The 25,246-nt window shown below is 37.0% G+C and overlaps 1 protein-coding gene across 1 annotated transcript in view; it reads right to left on the reverse strand.

The window, feature by feature from the left end:
• ENOX2 (ecto-NOX disulfide-thiol exchanger 2) overlaps positions 1 to 25,246 on the reverse strand; it is a 90,415-nt gene that overhangs the window by 48,778 nt on the left and 16,391 nt on the right. The window contains 2 exon segments of the mRNA XM_011384242.1: positions 3,849 to 4,059; positions 13,131 to 13,286. Of these exon segments, the coding sequence (XP_011382544.1) occupies positions 3,849 to 4,059; positions 13,131 to 13,286 (367 nt within the window).

Here is a 25,246-nt window from a genome sequence, read left to right on the forward strand (position 1 = left end):
ATTGAAATATGAGGTCTTCTTTTAGCTATTTTATGTTTAATTTTGGTTGGCTTTTGTGAGTTTTCCCTCTGGTCCTTCTTGTTTTATGTTAAATACTTCGGTTCTGAATCTTTGGTGTGTGGTTACCATTATGAATATATTAAGTATAGTTTTATATATACAGTCATCCTTTGTCTTCTGTGCTTGCCTTATCTCCATTCCTCTTTGCGAATTTGTATCTTTGTTTTCTCTCCTTTTCAGTCATTATTATCTCTCTTTGTCCCTATGTATGCTGAACATTCATTACTATCTTGCTATAACAATATATTCTTATGTATAGCTTATAATGCCCTGTTCCTAGTAAGGGTTAGACTCTTCTGCTTTTATCAGCCTGTTAGTCACCTTACTCCTAATTATGCTTTTTTTTTCGTTATTTTGTTTTAGGTGAGCTGACCCCTCTCTGTATTTCTTGTAGTGCAGCTCTTGTAATGGAGAATTTCCTCTATTATTTTTTTTTTGTATGTCTGGAAAGGTCTTTATTTCTCCTTCACGTCTAAATAAGAGCTTAACTGGATACATTATTCTTGGATGGTAATTCCTTTCATAATAGTTTCAATATTTGATTTAACTCCTTTCTGGCTTGTAAGGTTTCTGCCCTGAGAATTCTGTCTTTGTCTTTGATTTTTGATAATTTTAATACAATATGTCTTGCTGAAGGCCTTTTGGGGTTGAGATACTTGGGTGTTCTGTTGACCTCTTGAATTCCAAGCTCCAGTTCACTTTTTATCTTTGGGAAATTCTCGTCAACTATTTGTCTGAAAATGCTTTCTAGTCCCTGCTCCTTTTCCTTACCTTTGAGAATGTCCATTATTCTTATGTTTCCTTTCCTGATGGTATCGTCTTGTTCTTGAATTTTTCTTTCATTATTTTTCATTCTTCGATTTCTCTTTTCTTTCTTCTGATTTATATCTAGATTTATGTCTTTGATAACACTGATTCTTTCCTCCATTGGTCAACTCTATTTCCCAAGCTTGCTATTTCCTTTTTCAACTCTTGCAGTATGTTTTTTATCTCCAGAAGATCTGTTCTGTTCTTCTTGAGGGTTTCAATCTCCTTGCTCTGCTCATCTAGTTGTTTTTTCAATTCCTGAAATTGTTGATATGACTCATTTCAGAACTCGCTGAGTTTTTTCAGAAGTACCATCCTGAATTCTCTATCATTTAAGTTGCATATTTCTATGTCTTTCTGCTTATTTTTTGAAGATTTTTCTCTTTCTCTCTGAGATGCCTTTTCACCTTCATTGTTCATGGTGTTTAATGGAGTATTTCTCTGCCTGGTTATTAATGGAAGTGTGTTCTGCTTTTTCTTTCTTTCTTTTTTTTTTTTTTCCAGAAAGTAAATTTATTATGTAATGGCTCTTAGCCTGTTGCAAAGAAGGTGTTTTCTTTTAGGTTTCCAGTAGGTGGCGTCTAAGTCTCTTAGATTTCTTCTTTTTATAACATCTTAATAATGTCTTTTTTCCCCCCTTATAGACGTTTAATCATGCTTGCTATCCTCAGTCTCAGTTCCTGTCAGCATTAGCGACAGTTTCGGTAGCGTTTGCTCAGATTCCTTGGGGCTCTGCGTTGTTCCGTCTTGAAGGGTGTTGGGGTAGGGGTCCTCTGTGTTGCGGGATGGGTAAAAATCAACTGTTGTTTCTCCTCCTTCCTCGCATATCTGCTGTCTCCGTTTCTCTGCCTTCTGCTCTGTTGACTGGGCACTGCTGCTGGTCACATGGAGCTCAGAGCACTGCCAGGCAGGGCTGTTCAGGGAACTCGCCACACTTTCTCCCTTCTCCCTCCTCCTACAGGGAGCTGCGAGAGGCAGCTTCTTTGTTTCTCCCAGTCCACCGCCCGACACCCCGACATCTGGGGTTCTGAACAGTGGTAACTGTTATGCGCAGATCCTACGCTCAGACGTGCTGATGTGCAGTTTGGGTGTTTTTTGTTGAGTTTTATGTGTTCAGCTTATTGTTATTTTAAGGTTAGAGATTTGGGAATGTCTCTCACTCTGCCATGTTTAATTCAATCTCAGCTGTACACTTTAACAGTAAGGTATATATACATTTACGCTGTGTGTCCACCTCCGATAGTTAGATTTCTTTCTGTCACCAAATATTTGACACCCTTTACCACATCTACGTCCCACTGCCCTCCTCTCCCTTTACATATGATAGCCACTAGTCTATTGTCCATGTTCATGAGCCTCTGTTTCTCCTGTTCATTTGCTGCTTTTAGATTTATATCCCACATATAAGTGATATCATGTGATTTTCAACTTTTCCTGTCCAGCTTATTTCGCTAAGCATGATTATTTTGAGATCTATCCATGTTGTCGCAATGGCAATATTTCATCTCTTCGTATGGCTGAGTAATATTCCATTGTATATATGTATCACAGCTTCTTTAGCCAATCGTCTATCATAGGACACTTTGGTTGCTTCCACGTCCTGGCCACTGTGAATAAAGCTGCTATGAACATCAGTGTGCAAATATGATTTTGGATATGAGTTTTCAAGTCTTTAGGGTAAACACCCAGTAGACGAATTATTGGATTATATGGTAGATCAATCCTTAGATTTTGAGGAACCTCCATACTGTTTTCCATAGTGGCTGTACCAATTTGAAGTCCCACCAGCAGTGTATGAGGGTTCCTTTTTCTCTGCATCCTCTCTAACATTTGTTATTACTTGTCTTGTTGATCATAGTTATTCTAACAGGTGTGAAATGGTATTTCATTGTGGTTTTGATTTGCATTTCCCTAATAGCTAGCGATGTTGAGCATCTTTTCTTATATTTGTTGGCCATTTGTATGTCTTCTAGGGAGAAGCGTCTGTTCGGGTCTTCTGCCCATTTTTTGATTAGATCATTCCCTTCCTCTCCCTTTCTCTCCCTAAATCTCTCCTTCTTCCTCACTCCCTGTCCCTCTTCCTCTCCCTCTTCCTCTCTCTCCCTCACTCTCCTTCTACTTCTCTCTTTCCCTCTCCCACTTACCTCTCCTTCTCTAACTCTTCCTCTCTTTCCCTCTCCTTTTCCTTCTTCCTCTCCTTTCCTCTCCTTCTCCATCTCTATCCCTTTGGAAGTTTGTCTGCACGTCTTTGTTATATCCTCAGGAACCTAGCTCTCTGCCCAGCAGTCAACAAATATTTGATAACTAACTGAATTTCGTAGTTATTTTTGAGTATCTATTTTTGGTCCGGATTATGTCCTAGATGCTGGCAACTCAAAGTTAAATAAGACATGGTCCCTACTCCTAAGGAGTTCACATTCTGGTAAGGGAGAGACCTGTAGAAAGAGACAGTTCTAGCATGGTGTTATAGGTGTCATGTGAGGAGGAAACAGCAGGTGCTATAGAATCATTGAGGAAGGGTTGCCCAAACCAGCTTGGGACAGAGTGAGGAGAAATCTTTCAAGATATTATGCTTGAGCTAGAGCTTTAGGGTGTGAAGATGTTTGTATGGCAGATGAATGTGGAAAAGTAATTCTAGTCAGAGGAAAAGGCATAAAACACCATGGCACATTCTGGGAACTAGTGTTAGTTTAATGTGATTGGGACATGTATGTGAAGAAAGGATTGGGAGATGACTTTGAGAGGTAAAATAGATAATCAAGGCCTTCAGATGCTACAGGTAAGGTTTTGGAGTTATCCCATAGAAAACTGGGAACTACTGAGAACTTTAAAGGAAGAAGTTGAATGGTAACATGCATTTGCTATCTCCTAAGGCAAGAAGCGGTATCATTAAGCCCAATGTTTATCTGCCACAGATTCAAATATACTGAACCTGAATCTCTGCATTGTGCTTGTTGGGCACAATCTTCATGACTAAACACCGACCAGAAAGATAAAGGACTTTGTCCACCATGTACTCCTCAGCAAAGCGAATGTGACAAAAGTTCTGTTTGCTCCTTCGAATAGCAATAATCTCTCCACATTGTTAAAAAACTTCCATGATGATCTGCTCTGTCCCATTTTCAGGTAGGCCACCCATAAATACTGTTTTGCATCCTGGTGGTCGTTCTCGGGTTGCAGGATTTGGAAGATCTAAGTATAAATGCAGAAGCATTTGAAATTAAAATGTTTGCTTGGTATAGACTTCTTAGAAACTTTACATGTCTCAGAGATAGCCCTTTTTCCTGAGTGCCAGAAGCATGTGGTCCCCAAGGTACTCATCTCCATTCCACAGCAAATTGGTTGCATGAATCTGAAAATCATTTTATTCAATGATTTGGTGCTGATAATGTCTATAGAATAAAGTCTCAGATCCTGTCTGTCCCATTCAGAGTTTTTCAGTTTTGTTCTTTACTTTTGTTGCAACAACCCAGCTATGTCTAATTTTCAGTCATTTTTATTAAGAAGACAGTTAGTTGGAAGAAATCCCACTGAGTTTAAACTTTTACTCTCAAGAATTCTTAGAATCGAGGTCCTTGAGAGAAGGGTTTGTGTAATTCAGTTTGTACTTACCATATTCTCTCTGTTTATGCTTATTGAAAGAACAGTTCTAGAATTAATCTCACAACGATAAAGTGAACATTTACAAAAATATTTATAGCTCTCAGAATGATTTGGTTGACAATGTCAGCCAGAGTACAAACCATCATTTTTAGTTTGTTTTTGTTTTTGTTTTTGTCTTTTTGATACCAGTGAGCCCTTCCTTGATGGAGAGGTGAGGTCCAGACTCAAACATGCAGCATTTAGAGGAAACTATGAAAGACAGCAGAGAAAGTAAACTCCTCTGGGAAATCATTAACTAAAGTGAGATAAATCTGCCTATAGAGTCACTAAAAACCTACTTAATGAGATGATTCTCTCCCTGCTAAAAAAATAATGTGCTTCCTACTCACTCATCTTATACATGAAGCCTGTTGTATCTGCCAGCTCCTTGTTGTTATTTATATGTATCAAACATTTTCCAAGCAAAATCTTACAGTTCATAGCCCCCCCAAACAATTCATGTTGGTCAAGGGTTTTTCTATTGCTGGTTTTGTTTCTCCAAATCTGCAAGGATTTGGAGAGCTCAACAGCAGCACTTAGCAATGATAACAGAGCATTCTTCAATAGACTCACATACAAAAATAAACAAGTCTCACTTGTCTATTAGGCCAAGGCTCCCACCTGACTCTTTTTCAAGTTAGCAAGCAGATGATTCGGGAGCTTCCTTGGGTATCAGCATCTCTAGCTTCCTCACTTTGCTACCACTGCCTGTCTTCTCAGTGTGGCTCAGAATAATCAGGTTCAAATGTTGTTCTCTTTTCTTCTATTTAGTCAATAAAAGTGGCAGGGAAATTCAGGGAACTTAATTTTTTAAATGTCTATAATTTCAAGAACTCTCTGTATTGATTTTTTAAATCCATATGAGAAATTTAAAGAGAAAAAGAAGATAACCTGGTGAGCAGGAATCTGAAATGTCTTAGTCATGGACACTGTAGAGATTATAGTTTTAGCCAAAAGGGGTAAATTTGGTCCAGAATTTCATGAGGATTATGCTTCTGAGTTTCAAGAACTGGAAGAGATTCTAGATATCACACTTTCAGTGATCCTCAACTCTGGAAGCACATTAGAATCAACTTGAGAGTCAAACAAATAAACAATGCCTGATCTCTACTCCAATGAGTCTGATTTAATTAGCCTGTGCTGCAGCCTGTGTATTATGTTTTTAAAGCTCCTCAGGCAACTATTATGTGTAGCTAGGATTGAAAACCACCAACCTGGTCTAAATTCATATTACAGAGGAAAAATCTTAGTTGAGTAATGTTGAATGACTCATTCAAGGTAACCAAGTTAGATCAAAAGATAAGGAACATGAACTTGGGTCAGGATTTTAAACCATAATTACTCACTGTCTGTATGACCTTGGGAGAACCTCTGAGAACCTAATTTAAAATAGGGATACTATTTTCTACCTTACAAAGGTTATTGTAGGATAATTGATATTATACTGTCTATATTGCATGTAATACAACACCTAGCACTTGATAGGTTCCCAATAAATAGTAGTTATTATATTGTTATTATTATTTACTATTATAGAACCCAGGTTTCCTGATTACCAATCTGGGACTTACCAGAGCTCTATCACAAGTTTGGAGTAGAGTGGTAGTTAAGACCTGGACTTCCAAATTCCCAGCTACTTTATTTATCCAGATCTTTAGATAAGACTGGGTTTAGGAATGGATGCCTCTTAGTGTTAGAGGAATCTAGAGCTGTGAGGACACATATGTTTTTGATCATGGAACACAAACCAGCCACTTACTATATAGGTAAATAATTTGCAAGAGCATCCATATAGTTAGAACAATGTTTTCAAATCAAAGACTTTAGAATAAAATCATGTTTCAGGATCCTTCTGAAATTTACTATTTAAAAGAATTTGATGGCAAAAAATCTTTTTGTGAAGCAAATAATAACCCTTTTATATTATTTGAGTTTGTTTAGTTAGGTCTACTTTTAGGTCCATTGATAGGCTCTAAGGAATGTCTGTTTATTGCTGCAGTTATATATAACTCTAAACATACAAAGGCCCCTTCCCTTGACTAAATTTATGAGATTTAATAATTCTGTGATGAAGTCATCACCCTGTTTAGCTGCTGTGATTATTTTGTGGTGATTGTCTGCTAAGTAAAGGAGCATAAAAGCCACTAAGAGTAGTGTCAAGAATACTGGGGATTTATTTATTTTCCTTGGGTAAATGTAGAAAACCTCTTTAATAGTATCTGCTGAGATTTAGGTGTATGCCACCAAACAAGGCAGTGGAGGAAGGTCAAGGCATTAAGGAAGATTATTTATAATCTTTAAATAACAGCTCAAAGCAATTTGTTGTCTGGGCCTGATTTTTTAATTCCACTGAAATACAGTGACCTAAGAATAGCCGTGATAACTCCATAGGAGAGTAAAATCAAAGTTTACCTATTAATCAGGTAATCTGCTAAGCTCTTGTAACACTCCAATCAACATTCTGGATGGAAAAGAAAATGTCCATGTAAAAAGAGTCAAGATAACTGGGCATGTAAAGAACTCTAATTTCTGGTAATGGAAAAGGAGATGCTTCTCGTAATTCTAACTAAAACTAAGCACATATTCTGGGGAGCTGTGTGGTGCAATCAGTATTGAGATCAGAGTCACTGCTGATCTTTGAGAAGTAAGGCAGAGAGCAGCATAGAGGACCCATAAACCATTTGCATCTTGCTTTTCAAAGGAGCATCATGGATCACTCAACTAGTTTGCCAGAATTTACATACTGCAAAGTCTTTGAGCTGATTTTATTCGACAGCCCAAGAGTGAAGGCCCCTTAGACAATCTGCAGTGGTCAGATATATTTTAATGTAATCTCAACTGATTGAAAATAATCAGAAGGCTGGCAAGTCTTTATTAATTCTCAATTTACCCATTTTCTCAAATTTTCTTTATAGAACACAACCCCAGGGACCAAAATGAATGAGGTTGGTCTGTTTTGAGATAGTAAAATGAAAAAAAAATGGTCTTTTTCTGGTTCTTGGGTGCTTTCCCATGCGCCTGGACACATACAAAAGATTATATCCCACCATTTATTCCATGTGTAGTGTTATTTCACAGTAGACTCAAAATGCAACCTCTCCATATAGAAGGTCTATTAGCTAGAGTGAAAAATCTTGGCAAAATTAAGTTCTCTGGAGATGGTCCTGCCTCTTCTTACACCACCAACTGAGAATTGCTAATTGGGAATGCAATAAATCTCTGATAGCCACGCCATGATAAAAAGTGGCTGTGTACTAGAAAGCTTTCTTTTGCCATATCTCTGACTCCTGGGAATCAGAGGATGCTGCTTATAGGACAATGTAGAACTCATCATTTATTTTTAGGAGACTGGTGCACAGTCAAGTCCAGTCTAGTTTGAGCCATTGAATTTTTAGTCCAGAACTGATTTTACCTAGTCTATAACAAAGGTTAAGTTACTTACCCAAAATCTCATGGCTATTTAGTGGTGGATATCTGGGATAAGAAAGCAGATCTGTGTCACTTCAGGGCTTGAGCACTTAACACTTATACCATATTGCCTGCTTCACTGAAGGTGCAAAGTTCTGTATGCCACCTACTAACTTTCCCTTACTTTTCTTAATATATTTTGAGATGCTTTTGCTTAAGTGAATAATTATTGTGGTAACCACATTTTTAACATCAAGAGTTGTACTTTTAGACCTGGATAAAATGTTGGAGGTATCTATACTAATCTAATCCAATACCCTTGCTTTACAGATGAGGAAATTGAGACCCAGGGAGATTATGTGATTAGCCCAAGATCCCACAGATAGTTGATGACAGAGCTGGGAGTAGAACATAATTCTCTTGGTTTTTTAATCTGTTAGTTTGCTAATTATAATATAATACCATTTTTGTACATTTGATGTATATTCACCTAGAAAAGTCTAGCAGTAACTTGGCTATATGTCTCTGAAGCTCAGAAGAGAGACATGGACTAAAAATATAGATTTTGAAATTGTCAGCATGTAGGTAGGTTAATTACCCCATACTCTCTTGAGTTGCTTTCTAGACTTCCAACCTCTCTATTCATCCATCCATCCATCCATCCATCCATCCATCCATCCATCCATCCATCACTCTAGAAATATTGATATGTCAGACCTATTGTATGTTAGACACTTTTCTAAGTGCTAGAAATGTGTCAGTAAAACAACAACGAAAATAACAACGACAGCGACAACACAGACAAATATCCCTGACTTTGTGGGTTTTACATTCTATAAATTACATATTTTGTTAAAAAATAATAAATATTTTGTAAAAATTAGAGAAGGTAAGTAGGATTGGGAGTATGGCAGGGAGACTAAACTTTTAAATAGATTGTCAGGGTCACTGAGGAAGACATTTGAGCAAATACTTGAAGGAGGTGAGTGAGTTAGCCATGCAGATATTTGGGGAAAAAATATTCCAGGTAGAAGAAAGAGCTATTGCAAAAGGCCCTATGATGGAAGATTGCCTGGTGTGTTCATGAATAGCATGGAAGTCCGTATAACTGGAACTGTGAGTAATGGGGAGAAAAGTAGTAGGAGACAAAGTCAAAGAGACAATGCAGAGAGGGAGTGAAGATCATAAGGGGCCTTCTAATGCATCAAATAAACTCTGGCCTTTATTGTGCATAAAATAGGAAGCCATTAAAGGGTTTAAAAAGGACTGCACTGACTGCTCTTTTGAAAATAGACTATAAGGGGAAAGTGTGAAAGAGGAAGACCATTTAGAAGGCTATCACAAGAGTTCAGAAAATGCGTAATTGTGAATATAAACTGAGTCATAGCAGTGGTTATCATGAGAACAGTAGGATTTTAGATATGTATTTTAAGGTAAACCTGACAGAGTTTTCTAACAGAAAACTCTTAAGCTTTGACCTGAACAACTAGAAGGATGCAGCTGCCACTGTCTGAGATGGAGAAGGATACTAGTAGAGAAGGTATGGCAGCAAAGATTAGTTTTGTTTTGAACATATTAAGTTTGAGAAGTCTACTTGACATCTAAGTGGAGATATCAGGTAGGCAGTAAGGTATAAGTTTGGGATTCAGGGACAAGATCTGAGCTAAAAATATAATTTAGGGTATCATTGGCATATAGATAGTTTTGAAGCCATGAGATTGGATGAGATCATCAAAGGTATGAGTGTAAATAGAGAATAAGTCCATGGACTGAGCCATGGGGCTCTCCAATGATAAGAAATTAGGGAGAACAGAAGGTTATCAGCAAAGGAGACTGAGAAGAACCAACCAGTGTGGTGGGAGAAAAACCAATACTGTGGTGTTCTATAAGCCAAGTGAAGAAAGTATATCAATGAGTAAAAAGTAATCAACTATATCATTTATGACAATTATGTCAATTAGGAACAGAACTGAGAACTGACCACTGGATTTAATATTGTAAAATCATCAGTGCTCTTAAACAAGAGACATTTCGTGCTTGCTTCGGTAGCACATATACTAAAATTAAACAAGAGACATTTTGATAGAAAGTTGGAGCAAAAGCATAAATGAAGATTTAAGAGAGAAAGAACTGGAAATCCTCTTTTGAGGATTTTCTCTGCTAAAGGGTGTGCATAAATGCAAACTACTATTGCTCCTTTAAATTTTGAAATGTTGGAATTCCTCAAGGTGCTTTGCTTGGTTGTCTTCCCTTCTTGATCTATATAATCTTCCTGGTGGTCTCATTCATTCTTAACACCTTCGAATGACCTAATGTTTCAAGAAGGATGAAGTGGTCACGAGTACTAAATATAGCAGAGACAAAGTAATTTAAGGACTAAAAAGTATCCATTGGATTTAGCACCCAATATTTAAATGGAAATGCATTAGAATGATGAATGATTAACTTCTATTTTCATTTCAGTACCTTCTACCTGGAAGCGTTCTGGGAGGGGGTAGATTTAGAGTTGGGCTGGAGAGGAGTGTGAGATCAGGAAGCAGTTGAACTTGACTAATGGGCAAGTAAATGGCAAGCAGAAATGATGGCAGTCACATGAAGCAGCTCAATGAAAGGCTTTTAAAGTCAGGAATTGGATTCTTAATTTGTGGGCAATGGAGGCCCGAGGACATTTAGGGTTCTGTATATGTGACAAGCACCTGGATTAAGTGTCGGGTGGGAGAAAGGGGAAGGAATTGATGCTAAAGATACTTTTTAATGAAGCAACAAGACAGAAGCAGATTGGATGGGTACATAAAGAGATTGTGAGAGTCTCTAAATCATATGATTTTATTGCTTAGAGGCCACTGAGTGCAAGAGAATATAGCAGAGACAGTATGAGTAAGCACCAGGGTTTATAATCAAGGCCTTATAAGACAGAGTTGGTAGGCTCTTGAGAAGATAAGAGATTCAGTCATATCAAATCTCTGCGTTTCCTGTCTCACTTATTCTTCCCATTTCACTTTCACAAAGTCTTAGGGCTGTTAATAAAAATGACATTTTTACCATGTTTTCAGCAGAGACCCAAGGGAGGCTTCTGCATTAGTATTTTCTCCACTCAATTAAACTGAGCTCCCTTTTAAAAAATTCAAGTTCTGAAAAGGAAATAGAACACCTGTTTACTTTAAGCTATGTCAGGAGTTTTATTATTATTTTTTTTTTGTATTTCAATTCCAAAGCCAGAATCCTTCCCAGAAGCCACCACTTTACTGGCATTAATTGTCCTGTCAGATTTCTTAACACAAAGCTGAAAAACTAAGGGATTGAGCTGTAATGGTAAAATGCTTCCCTTTTGCTCTGTGGCCCTTCCAACTTGGAACCGATAAGGCATGGCTGTAGGTAGGGAAAAATAAATTCATTTGAGAAATATCTGTTTCTTTTATTAGAGACCTTCGAAAGTTAGAGCCTCTTTAAACCATATATTTCTACATTCATTTAAGGAGTGCTCAACAATGAAGTCTACATGCTATACACAAGGAATCTGTGCTATTCTTTTGAAATTCAGGAACTGAAAATCCTGTAAAGTCATCCCTTGCACCTCACCTAGATTTACAGATTATGAGCCATCTTGTTAGGTTAGACTTTATTGAGACTATGAAAGCCTAGTGCAGGCTGATTATGTGATAAATGACTTATTAAACCAGCAGGATTCTACCTTTACATAAGCAGGAAGTTTTAACACTGACAATGCCTGAATTCATGGCCTTTGAAGTGAAAAAGTAGTATCAGAAATACATAACTTTTTTTATTCCAAAAGCAACACACTGAAAGAATGGGAAAAAAAGTCCATTACTCCATTGTCCATTTGTAGGAACAGTGGCCCTAAGAGTAAAAGACCAGTATACAACAGTGCCACTTATTCACCTAGGCACTGAACACAAATCGAGGAATGGCCAATTTAGCTAGCGGGTAAAGCCTACTAGGGTCATGTTATTCTCCAGTCCCTAATTCCCTTGTGACATGCTAGCTCTACTTCTAATTTAGTCCTCTAAGATACTGGCCTCCTAAATTTCTTATTTGTCTGGAAAGAATTATCCTACTGACAACCAAGTTCAAAGACTGAAAGAAGGTATTAAAACATTTTTTACTAGCAAAAAGAGCCAAGATAATTTGTCCAACCAAACCTGATTGCTCCTAAAATTCTTTAGGTTATGAGAAGACCATACTAAGTAGAATCTGGGTCCCTGCCAGGGTCTGATTCCATGATTAACTGATTTCTATGTAAGGTAGGAGGTGAAATAGTTGTCTAAAGTCACATGTCAAAGGTTCATGTTTATCATGTAAGGCAAATTCATTTGATCTCTGGCCTGGACCCCTGAGTGTATCCCTTAACAAATAGCTTTACTCTCTTAGCAGTGTAAGTGGTGGCTCCCTTAAGCAGGCCATCCAACACTACTAGAACAGTGGGAAAAGCTTTGATGAGATTTGGGTCACATGAAGAAAGTAGCTTTTTATCATTTATAGTAAGTAAAACTCCAAATAGATCTGGAAAAAAACTTTGAGTCAATTATTATTGCTGCTACATTTATATTGAAATATGATTACCATATCATATCTTTGCAGATGTTTTTAAGAGTCTAAGGAGAAAGTTATTAATTAATGAAAAGATAGATCCCTAGATCATTTCCACATTAATTGCATTGACTGAATGGCTGCAAGTAGTTTGAGTTAGTTTCAATATTCCTCGTTGCTCTCATAGTAAGTTGATGCTCACCTCACTGTCTATCTCAGCTCATCAGTTGAATAGCAGTAGTTTGAGTGATGTGTAAATAGCTGGTAGCAGTGGAGGATTTTTAGCACCAAATGTATATTCTCATGTGCCTCAGGTAGGCTCAGATCACATTCTATTTCTGCTGTCATGAGAATGTAAGCCAGTTATAAAAAGGAGAGACTGCAAATGATAGTGTTAAGCAATTTGTATTAGGTACTCTTTCTGTACTAACACACTTGAATTCCTTACTATAGAGCATTTATACTGCAACCAGCACACAAAAATCCACTGCTCTGTGCGTAAAATTCAGCCTTGTCTAGTAAAAGAAAATTTTCCTGTCTTGTGTCTCTAGGCGAAGTTTCTGAAAATATATCTATGAAGCCCTTGGGTATTCTTTTGAAAAAAAAAAAGAGTGTTCTTAAACACCAAAACATTGTGACTTGTGTGGAGAAAAAGCAGAATATTCTTGGACTTGGAGGGAAAAGTATGTAGCTTTTACAGTGTATAATCTCTTTTACTACTGGCATATTTGGTGGAACTGGAGGAGATACTATTCCCAAGCCAGGCATCATTAGAGTTATTGGTGGAATTCCAGTCATCATTCCAAGAGCAGGATCAAAGTCTAAAAAATAAAAGGAAAGAGAGAACAATAAATGAAACCAGGCAAAGACAAGTGGAGGCAGAATACAAGTTTCACACCAAATGTCTCTTTAAGATAGAGGAAAAATATTTAAGAAAACATGATATTAGTATGACCAGGTCTTAAATATCGAGCATTTTTCTTTCAGAATGTGGTTGTTTGTTTGACCAGGGCATATTTGTTTCTACCTCTCATTTTGACATCCAAGATCTTTCATAATATAACTATGCCTTGTCTATTGCTCTTGCCTTCCACTAGTTCCTAACACACACTCTCTGCTGTCCCTTGTAACACTTCCTGGCTTTTTGCAGTGAGCATGGTGTTTAGAGCATACGGTTTTGGGGATGAAGCAGGCCTGGGTGTTACAAAACAATGAATGTAATGTGCTCAGCATAATGCATAGCACAGAATGCTCAATAAATATTTTCTGTGCCTTTGTTCATGTTGTTCTCCCTATGTGGAATCATTTGAGCCTCTCCCAATTTTCCCCATATTTCAAGGCCTGGCTTAAGGCCCACCTTCCCTGAAGAACCCCTTCCAGATAATTCTGGTTTATTCTTAACTCTGTCTAAAAAGTATTTGTTCAACACCTGTTGCCACTGAATTTTGTTTTATTTTATATCATCCTTTGTTTCATTCCGAGATGCTTTTAGGATGTATGAGGACCCCCAAACAAATATTTTTTTGTGGGGTTTGTCTATATACACAATTAGATTCACTCCAAATCAACATTAACATTATTCTGGTGGCACAATTTCATAGAACACCATGAAAGAAATACTGTACCAGGCAATTGGAGTGATTTACTTACCATGTTACACTCTCTTGGAACCACGACTCTGGGAGGACCCCAAAGACATGAGTTCTGAAGTGTCTTAGGTGTTTCTAGTTGACTCCACATGTGGACTAGAGGATAGGAGAATGCCCCAAAGGGGAGAAATGGGAACTTGTGTCTACATAGATTCAGTTTGAGATTGGAGCTCCTTGCTTAGATGACACTGAAAGCCCTAGTCAGTTCCAGACACTGGAGGGGGACTTAGAAAATATCAAGATGGGCATTCCAAAGCATCAGGTGTCCAGAGGTGTGGGCCCAAGGCAGAGGCCCTGATTGCCTGGGTCTAAAGGTGGTACTGACTTCATCATTTACATTTTTGTCTCTACATCCAAGTGCAAGTTCTTTAAGTGAGGGAGTGCATTCTGCTTTTTGACTTCCCCACCTCTCACCTCTGCCCTCTGCTATAGAGTGCACAGTAGACTGCAAACAAAGTATTACATAAGGAGTTCTGATAATGTAGGGGCAGTTGTGGTAGCAATAGCAGTTCCTACTCCTGAAAACTACTCTGCTCATCACACAGGCCTGAGGGGCAATGCCTGTAAACATGTCTTCAAGGTAGCTCTGAATCCCCTAGGTGGCTTCTAAGATGTTTAAGGAAGTAGATATAAACAGTGGGAAGAATCTATGGTTCCTACAGAAACAGACCCAGTAGGAGGGAGTCTTGTGACTAGGCAAATAGACAAGTGCATGGCAAGTGGGCATTATCCATTGCAAGCCAGCCCAAAAGAGCCAGGGCATTTCCCTGTCATGGAAATGCCTGTCATGCTGAGATGTAAGACCTTAAACATGTTTTGGAAAAAAAAAATTTCTTCCAAGAGTAAATTTTATTTTTCTGAAAAACAAACTTACTTTTAGCCCTCACATATCATCTCACCCAACATTCATGTGTACACACATGCAGACATATACACACAATCCTTCTCTTCCTCCCTGTGGCTCTCATATCCCTACTCTCCTCCACATACTAGTTATATGATCCTGAGGAAGGTTTCTTAATATCTATGTGCCTCCATTTCCTATTTGGTAAAAGTGGGGATAAATAATGACATTTATATCGAAGAATGAAAGGACAGAATAGATAAGAAAACCTCTGGTGTGATAGGTAACTTTCCTTCCTTCCATTCAAAATATGCATACAGACACTAATAAAACAACTTATTCAGTTATTCATTCCCACTTTCCACAAACATTGTGATAGCCTTTTATATTTCAGGCCCTAGGCAGATGTAGTTGGGGAGGGTCCAGGTCTTCTTTTCCATCTTGGAGAACTTAAGGCCCCTGATACTCTCTTCCTATGCTGTAGAATAAGAACACTGTGGTTAAGAATGTCACTTATGTCTTTGAAAAATTTCGTTGTTTATAAGATCTTGGAAAAATTGTTAACATTTCCTCACCCATTTTACAAACTGTTAATTTTCAGTAAGAAAATGTCATATTAGATTGTGTGCCAACTAAAAAGCCCATATATTTTTCCCCTCATACTGAAACATTTGTCCTTCTTTTATTGTTCTGGTCTCCTCATTGTTATTCATATAGCTCTGTGCCAACTTTACTTTACCACAGATGACAGAAACATCAGTTCATTAAAGTTCTGCCACTTCAACTGAGAAACACCTGTGCCCATGTACTGTCTACTAATAAATAGAGACAAACAAAAAACAAATACATAAGATAAATATAGCTCCTGACTGATATACTCACCACTCTGCTGTTTGATATAACATTAATATTTTATGAAATTCATTTAAAATCAAATGTATTCATAACATATGGTTAAAGCCAGAATAAACAAACTCTCTTTCTTCTTTGTGTTCAATATGCCAAGAGTTCCACAGGCTACAGTGCACATTAGGGCTTGTTAGAGGGCAGTTGTACATGATATTCCTATCATAGTGATTATTTCTTTTGTTTATTGTCAACCATTAAGCACCAAAGTAGATGTGACTTTCCAATGCCAACCAAGAACATAACCATTTTAAATCATGGGCCTTACACAAGCATTGTAGAACCCCCAAAATCAAAGAAGTACAACAATTTAAAACACATTGGGAATAACACACCAGAGAAATTCTTTCCCTTTTCCAGGACCCTGATCTGGCTTGAGAAGTACTACTAATAAGTAGTTAGTATCACCACTTATGTTAGGAATTTAAACTTCTGAAAATTTCAAATCATTTTATAAAAATGTTGTGGAAAAGACCAAGGTATTCCTCCAGAGTCTTTTTTCCACAATATATAGCCTGTGCTATTTTGTTTTTACCATCTCTTCTTCTAGCACCCTTTCTCTACTACTTTCTTGATTCTTGGCACAGCCATTGGTGGAACTGTCAGAAAACATTAGTTTGTATTCCCTCTTCTGATTCATGCACTTTCCAAAGTCCCAGCTTACTGGAAATGTTGCAAATGCTATATTTTATTTGGGTTAGCTTGCTCCTCAGAGTTAAAATCATGTAATGTTTCAGTGTAGCCTTAAGCCTTCCTGCTGCCTAGCAACTTTCACTTATTCAACCTAGAGTAGTTACCTGGCAATATTATCATTCTCCATTCTCTGTACACTTCTGAGCCAAGGAGTTACAATGGAAGCAAATACCATTTCTATGCTGCCATCAAGTCATCCATATGTCTATTCGTTAAAAATTTTGATGCCCAGCCCTCTACCAGGTATTTGGATTGAAGAAATGAGTAAGACAATATTTTCAACCCCATTAGTTAGTTTGGAAACAGCTATGCAAACAGTTATAATGCTGTATCATCAATTATTATCACTATAATTGTTTATTGGCACTTAAAGTGTGCTAAGCCTTTTATATAATCTCAATCCTAAAGAACTGTTAGCTAAGTACTGTTATTATCATTCATTTTATAAATAAAAAAAATTGGGACTCAGAGAGGTTTAATTACTTGCTGAAGTTTACACAGTCAGTAAAAAGCAGACCGAGGATTGAAATTCAGGATGATCTAACTCTAATGCTTTTAACCACTGCACTGCCGCTCAATGTGGTATGACAATTGTTTTAATAAATTAATTTAATTTCAAGTGTACTGAAAAACATGGCAGATGAGTAAAAAGAATACTTCTATATAATTATTTTTCCAAATGTGATGAATTAAAGGTGGATACAAATTCTTTGACAGCCCTCCCATTGACAAGTGAGGTCTATGTTCCATCCCCTTGAAATCTGAATGGGCTCTAGAACTGCTTTGAACAACAGTGGGATAGAAGAAGGGATGTTGTAACTGTTTTCAGGCCCAGGCCTTAAGAGATAAATCTTCCACTTATCTCTGGGAACCTTTGCTATGGAAGCTTCAAGTCACCAGGTAACATGTCCGACTGCAGTGCTGTAGAGACCATGTCAGGAGGATCTTAGTGTAAATGGAAAGGGAGGGATCTAGCAGAGCCCAATGTTTTATCTTTCCCTGCCAAGATGCCATGCATATGATTAAAGTTGTCTTGGAACCTCCAGATTAGCCTGTTACAGCAGAGCCTTCCCAGTTGATACTGTAGGAAAGAGGATAAGACCCATTTGAGTCCTGGTTTTTCCATCCAGAAAAATCTTATAATGATTATGTTTTAAGTCACTAAGTTATAGTTTGTCATAGAGTAATAGGTAGGCAGACTATACAGCATGCTTGGGAATGGGGTACGATTGGTTAATAGAGTTAGCTATTTTCAAAAAACGAAAATAAAAATTACATTACGCACCAAAAGTGGACTGACTAGGATTTTTCTGATTATTGAAAAGCTGCTTTGGGAACCAGAAGGGACCCAGAGACACTGTCTTCAGCGATTTTAAAAAATTAATTAATTAATTTTTTTTATGGTGACATTGGTTAACAAAATCCAGTAAGTTTCAGATGTACACTTTAAGAGTAAGGCACATATATATTTACATTATGTGTTCACCTCCCATACTTAGATTTCTTTCTGTAACCACATATTTGACCCCCTTTAACCTGTCTAATTTCCCCATCCTCCCACCCCCTACCTTTAGGTAACCTTTAGTCTATACTCAATGTCCAAGAGTCTCTGTTTGTTCTGTTCATTTGTTGCTTTTAGGTTTATATCTCACATATAAGTGATATCATGTGATTTTTCTGTCTGGCTTATTTCGCGTAGCATGATTATCTCAAGGTCCAACCATGTTGTCACAAATGGCAGTATTTAACATCTTCTTATGGCTGAGTAATATCCCATTGTATATATGCACCACAGCTTCTTTATTCAATCATCCATTGTACGACACTTTCGTTGCTTCCATATTCTGGCCACTGTGAATAATGCTGCTAGGAACATCAGTGTGCAAATATCTTTTCAGATATGCATTTTCAAGGCTTTAGGGTAAATACCCAGTAGAGAGATTGCTGGATTATATGGTAGATCAATTCTTAGTTTTTTGAGGAACTTCCATAGTTTTCCATACTGGCTGTACCAATTTGCAGTCCCGCCAGAAGCGTATGAGAGTTCTTTTTTGTCCACATTCTCTGCAGCATTTGTTATTACTTATTCTGTTGATTATAGCTATTCTAACAGGAGTGAGGTGGTATCTCATTGTGGTTTTGATTTGCATTTCCCTAATAGCTAGCAATGTTGAACATCTTTTCATATATTTGTTAGCCACTTATATGTTGTCTCCTTGGGAGAAGTGTCTGTTCAAGACTTCTACCCATTTTTTGATTGGATCTTTTTTTTTTTTTGTTATTGAGTTGTATGAGTTTTTTGTATATTTTGGATATGAGACCCTTATTGGAGGCGTTGCTTGCAAATATAATTTCCCATTCAGGTGGTTATCTTTTTACTTTGTTGGTGATTTCTTTTCCTGTGCAGAAACTTTTTAATTTGATGTAGTCCCATTCGTTTATTTTTGCTTTTACTTTCCTTGCCTTTGAGGTCAAATTTATAAAATCCTCTTTAAGTCCAAGGTCCTTGAGTTTCGTTCCTATATTTTCCTCCGTGCATTTTATCGTTTCAGGTCTTATATTCAGGTCCTTAATTCATTTTGAGTTAATTTTGGTGTGTGGTGATAGACAACAGTCTAGTTTCCTTCTTTTGCAAGTGGTTTTCCAGTTTTCCCATCACCATTTATTGAAGAAGCTTTCCTTTCTCTGATGTATGTTTTTAGCTTTTTTGTCAAAAATTCCCTGCCCATGTAAATATGGGTTTCCTTCTGGACTCTCAATTCTGTTCCACTGTTTGGTGTGTCTGTTTTTCTGCCAATACCATGCTGTTTGATTACTGTAGCTTTGCAGTATAATTTGATGTCGGGCAGAGTGATGCCTCCAGCCTCATTCTTTTATCCCAGGATGGCTTTGGCAATTCGGAGTCTTTTGTGCTTCCATACAAATCTGATGATTTTTTTTTTTTTTGTTCTAGTTCTTTAAAAAAAGCCGATGGGACTTTGATGGGGATTGCATTAAATCTTTATAATGCTTGAGGTAATAAAGTCATTTTAACTATGTTGATTCTTCCAATTCAAACACAGAACTTCTTTCCATTTTTTTGTATCTTTTTCATTTTTTTTTAAATAGGATATTCTAGTTTTCATTATATAGGCCCTTCACATGTTTTGTTAGATTTATTCCTAGGTATTTTATCCTTTTTGTTGCAATTGCAAAATGAATGATTTTTTTCCACTACTTTTTCTGACACTTCATTATTAGAGTATAGGAACGCTATGGATTTTTGAACATTGATTTTGTATCCAGAAACTTTACTGTATTTGCTTATTGTTTCTAGTAGTATTCTCATGCAGTCTTTAGCGTTTTCTATATAGAGAATCATGTCATCTTCAAATAGTGATGGTTTGACTTCTTTGTTTCCTATTCGGATGCCTTTTATATCTTTCTCTTGCCTGATTGCATTCGCTAGAATCTTCAATGTTATATTGAATAACAACAGTGACAGTGGACAACCTAGCTTTGTTCCTCATCTTAGAGGGAAAGTTTTTAGTTTTTCACGATTAAATAAAATGTTGGCTAAGGGTTTATCATATATGCCCTTTATTGTGTTAAATTACTTTCCTTCTATATCGATTTTGTTAAGGGTTTTGATCATAAATGGATGCTGTATCTTGTCGAAGGCTTTTTCTGAATCTATTGATAAAATTATATGATTCTTATTTTTTAATTTGTCTATGTGGTGTATCATATTAATTGATTAATTGATTTGTGTATGTTGAACCAACCTTGTGCCCCTGGGATGAAGCACACTTGATCCTGGTGGATAATGTGTATTTATTTCACTAGAATCTTATTTAGGATTTTCACATCTGTGTTCATGAGAGATATTGGTCTGTAGTTTTCTTTTCTTGAGATATCTTTACCAGGTTTTGGTATCTGCATAATATTGGCCTCAGAAAATGAGTTAGGAAGTATTGTATCCTCTTCAAACTTTTGGAAGATTTTGAGGAGAATAGGTATTAAATCTTCTTTGAATGTTTGGTAGAATTCATTGGTGAAGCCAACTGGTCCTGGACTTTTTTTTTATTTTTTTGGTAGGTTTTTGATGATTGTTTCAATTTCCATACTGCTGATCAGTCTATTTAGATTTTCCAGTTTTTCTTGATTCAGTCTAGGAAGGTTGTATTTTTCAAAGTACTGGTCCATTTCTTCCAGGTTATTAAATTTGGTGTTATATATTTTGTCATAGTATCCTTGTATCATCCTTTGTATTTCTGTATTGTCTGTCATCATTTCCCCTCTTTCATCTGTGATTTTCTTTATTTGTGTCCTTTCTCTTTTTTCTTTGGTGAGTCTAGCCAGGGGTTTGTCAATTTTATTAACGTTCTCAAAGAACCAGTTCTTCATAGCATTCATTTTTTCTATTGTTTTTTGTTTTGTTTTCAATTTCATTTATTTCCACTCTAATTTAGATTATTTCTTTACTTCTGCTGACTTTAGGCCTCATTTGCTCTTCCTTTTCTAGTTTTTTAAGATGAAGCATTAGGTTGTTTATTTGGGCTTGTTCTTGTTTTTGTAATGATATGAACTTTCCTCTTATGACCTCTTTAGCTGTGTCCCAAAAATTTTGATATGTTTTACTATAATTATCATTTATTTCTATGTATTTCTTGATCTCTTTTTTTATTTCTTCTCTGAACCAGTTATTCTTCAGTAGCATGTTGTTTAATCTCCATGTATTTGTGGTTCTTTCTACTTTCTTTTTACAGTTGATCTCTAGTTTCAAAGCATTATGATCAGAAAGTTTGGTTGGTATGATTTCAACCCTCTTATATTTTTTGAGGCTATCTCTGTGCCCCAGTATGTAGTCAGTCCTTGAGAATGTTCCATGCGAACTTGGGAAGAATGTATAAGCAGCTCTTTTGGGATGGAAGGCTCTATAAATGTCAATTATGTCCATTTGATCTAATGTATCATTTAAGGATTGTATTTCCTTATTGATTTTATGTTTGGGGGATCTGTCCATATTTGAAAGTGGGGTATTTAGGTCCAGTACTATGACAGTGTTTTGGTCTGTTTTTTTCTTTAGTTCTATTAGTAATTGCTTTACATATTTCGGGGCTCCCTGATTGGGAGCATAGATATTAATAAGTGTTATATCTTCTTGGGGCATGATTTCCATTATCATTATGAAGTGTCCCTCAGTATCTTTCTTTGCCTTTTTATTTTGATGTCTATTTCATGTGATAGTAGTACTTCTACTCCTGCTTTCCCTGAATGCCATTTGCTTGAAATATCATTTTCCACCCTTTCACTTTAAGTCTATATTTGTCTTTGAAGCTGAAACATGTCTCCTGGAGGGTTTTGTTTTTTGATCCAATCTGCAACTCTGTGCCTTTTTATTGGTGAATTCAGTCCCTTTACATTTAGGGCGATTATTGAAATATGAGATCTTTTTATAGCCATTTTATCTTTTGCTTTCTGGTAGCTCGGTTTTTCCATTGCTTCTTTGTTCTTGTGTTTTTGTTTTCTTTATTTTGTTTGGCTTTTGTGGGTTTTCCCTCTGGTACTTCTTGTTTTATGTTATATATTTTGGTTTTGAATCTTTGGCATGTTATTACCATTATGGATATGTAAAGGATAGTTTTATACATACAGTTGTCCTTTTTCTTCTGCACATGCCTTTTCTCTATTCTCCTTGGGAATTTGTATCTTTGAATCTTCCTCTTTTCAGTCATTGTTGTCTCAATTTGTCCCTATGTATGCTGAACATTCATTACTATCTTGTGATAGCAATTCTTTTCTTATTTTAAGCTTATAATGCCGTGTTCTTAGTAAGGGTTGCATTCTTCTGCTTCTATCTGCCTGCTACTCACCTTCCTCCTAGTAATGTATTTTTTTGTCATTTTTATTTTAGTGAACTAACCCCTTTATATATTTCCTGTAGTGCAGGCTTCGTAGTGGAGAATTCCTTCAATTTTTGTATGTCTGTAAAGGTCTTTAATTTTTCTGCACGTCTAATGGAGAGCTTAGCTGGATACATTATTCTTGCCTGGTACTTCCTTTCATTTAATAGTTTGCATATTTGATTCCATCTCTTTCTGGCTTGTAAGGTCTGTGCTGAAAATTATGATGATAATCTAATGCGTTTTCTTTTATAGGTTACAGTCTTCTTTTCCCTGGATGCTCTGAAAATTGTCTTTGTCGTTGATTTTTGATAATTTTAATATGATGTGTCTTGGTGAAGGCTTTTTTGGGTTGAGATACTTGGGTGTTCTGTTGACTTCTTTAGTTTCAAGCTCCAGCTCATTCCTTAGATTTGGGAAATTCTCATCAACTATTTGTCTGAAAATGGTTTCTAGTCCCTGCTGCTTTTCCTCTCCTTCGAGAATGGCTTTTATTCTTATGCTTCATCTCCTCATAAGATTAGCTAGTTCTTGTATTTCTTTCATTAGTTTTCATTCTTTGGTTTCTCTCTTCTTCCTTCTGATTTATTTCTAGATTTCTGTCTTCGATAACACTAATCCTTTCCTCTATTTGCTCGACTATATTTTTCAAGCTTGCTATTTTATTTTCCAACTCTTGCAGTCTGTTATTTATCTCCAGAAATTCTATTCAGTTCTTTTTGAGGGTTTCAATCTCCTTGCTAAAGAACTCATTCTGCTCTTCTAGTTTTTTCAATTCCTGAAATTGTTGATATGATTCATTTAAGATCTCTCTGAGTTTTTTCAGGAGTACCTTCCTGAATTCTCTGTCATTTGAGTCGCATATTTCTATGTCTGTAAGCTTATTTTCTGGAGATTTTTCTCTTTCTTTCTGAAATGCATTGTCACCTTGTTTGTTCATGGTGTTTAATGGACTATTTTTCTGCCTGGGCATTAATGGAAGTGTGTTCTGCTTTTTCTTTTTCCCAGAAAGAAGATTTATTATATAAATGTCTCTCTTTAGCCAGCTGCAAAGAAGTAGCTTTTCTTTTCATTTCTAGTAGGTGGTATCTTAGCCTCTTGGATATCTGTTTTATATAAAGTCTTAATAATGTCTTTTTTTCTCTTATAGATGTTTAATGACTTTCACTACCCTTAATCTCAGTTCCTGTTATTGTTAGCGACAGTTTCGGTAGTGTTTGTTCAGATTGCCCTGGGACTCCACAGTGTTTGGTCTTGGAGGGCATGAGCGTAGTGGCCCTCTAGGTTGGGAGTTGGGTACTGCGGCTCAGCCTTGGTTTTGCAACTGGAGCCAGTAACAATCGACTGTTGTTTCTCTGCCATCTGCTTCTCTGCTTTCTTCCCTGATGACTGGGTCCTGCCACGTGTCGCATGGATCTCACAGCATTCCCAGGCAAGGATGTTCAGGGAACTTGCCGCTCCTTCTCCCCTTTCCCTCTTCCTGAAGGGAGCTCTGGCGGCTGCTAGAGGCAGCTTCTTTGTTTCTCCCAGTCCACCTCCCGACACCTGGCATTCTGACCTGTGGTAGGTTTTATGCGTGGATCTCACGCTCAGACATGCTTGTGTGCAGTTTGGGTGTTTTTTGTTGAATTTTAGATGTTCAGCTTATTGTTGTTTCAAGCAGAGAGATATGAGGATGTCTCTCACTCTGCCATGTTTTGCTAAATATATTTTTAATGAATGGGTGGGAGAATAAAAGCACAAATAAACAAGATAGATAGAAAGCCTATTAGCTGTTGTCAGTCAAGAGGCATCTCATACATGAAAATGGGTTTTATTAGGGAAAAAAGATAGGGGAGTGTATCTAAAAGTAATGGAGTCATTATGAGGGCAGGAATCTTTGTCTTTTCTGTTCAGTACTTTATTCCTAGGGCTTCTTGTACCTCGTACCTTGCATACAGCAGGCCTCAATAAATATTTCTAGTTTCTATGGGGAGTCTTGAGAGTACCATCACTGGAATTCAAGCTTATTTTGGAGAAACAGTAATTCTATTTGTCAAAGTATTTTAAATATTATTGGCTCTTGGTGAAGTGTCTACCATGATGATAAACAGTGGATTTCTCTGGATTTCAAATGCCACTGAAGGCATATTTTATTTGCAGATGATATTAAAAAATAATAGAAACCTAAGTTCAAGCCTCCTTGAGGAGTTTATAGAGCAGTGGCCTGTCATCCCAATTCTTTCTTTCTGTTCCCATCAGAGTTAGACTGCTGAGTCCAGTGAGAACTGCCTCCTTAAGAATGACAGTGGTCATAGATGAGCAGGGTCTTGCTCTGGGAATAAAGTCCATGAGTTCATATTCTCTGACATCTTTCATTATGAAGGAGGCATTGTCAATACAGTGGAGAAACCATTATGAGGGACTCTTTTCCTTCTTTGAGACTTCACAGGCTCCACATTTGAATGCTAATTGAAAGGAAAATAAAGGAATCAGCACACAGTATTCAATGAGTATCCCTTCATTGGTCCATCTGTGGATTAATCTGAGATGGTGGGCAGAACAATGATTCCTAAACAGAAGGCCTGACTCTTTTTGGTGGCTCTCTTAATGTGAAAACTAACATTAGTCTTATTTGACCTGCTTGGAAAAGCAAATACTCTTTCAGGAAAAAAAGCTGCCAACTGGAGGGGTTCTCCTAATCTGCCATCATTGTGGATTAACTTTATTGAATAGCAACTGTACAAAATACCATGTTAAAGGAGAAGGAGCTCCATGTCAAACCTCAGAGATGGTCTATCTCTCCTCCCTACTCAATGACTATA

This window comes from Pteropus vampyrus, unplaced genomic scaffold (assembly GCF_000151845.1).
Source record: "Pteropus vampyrus isolate Shadow unplaced genomic scaffold, Pvam_2.0 Scaffold566, whole genome shotgun sequence".
NCBI lineage: Eukaryota > Metazoa > Chordata > Mammalia > Chiroptera > Pteropodidae > Pteropus > Pteropus vampyrus.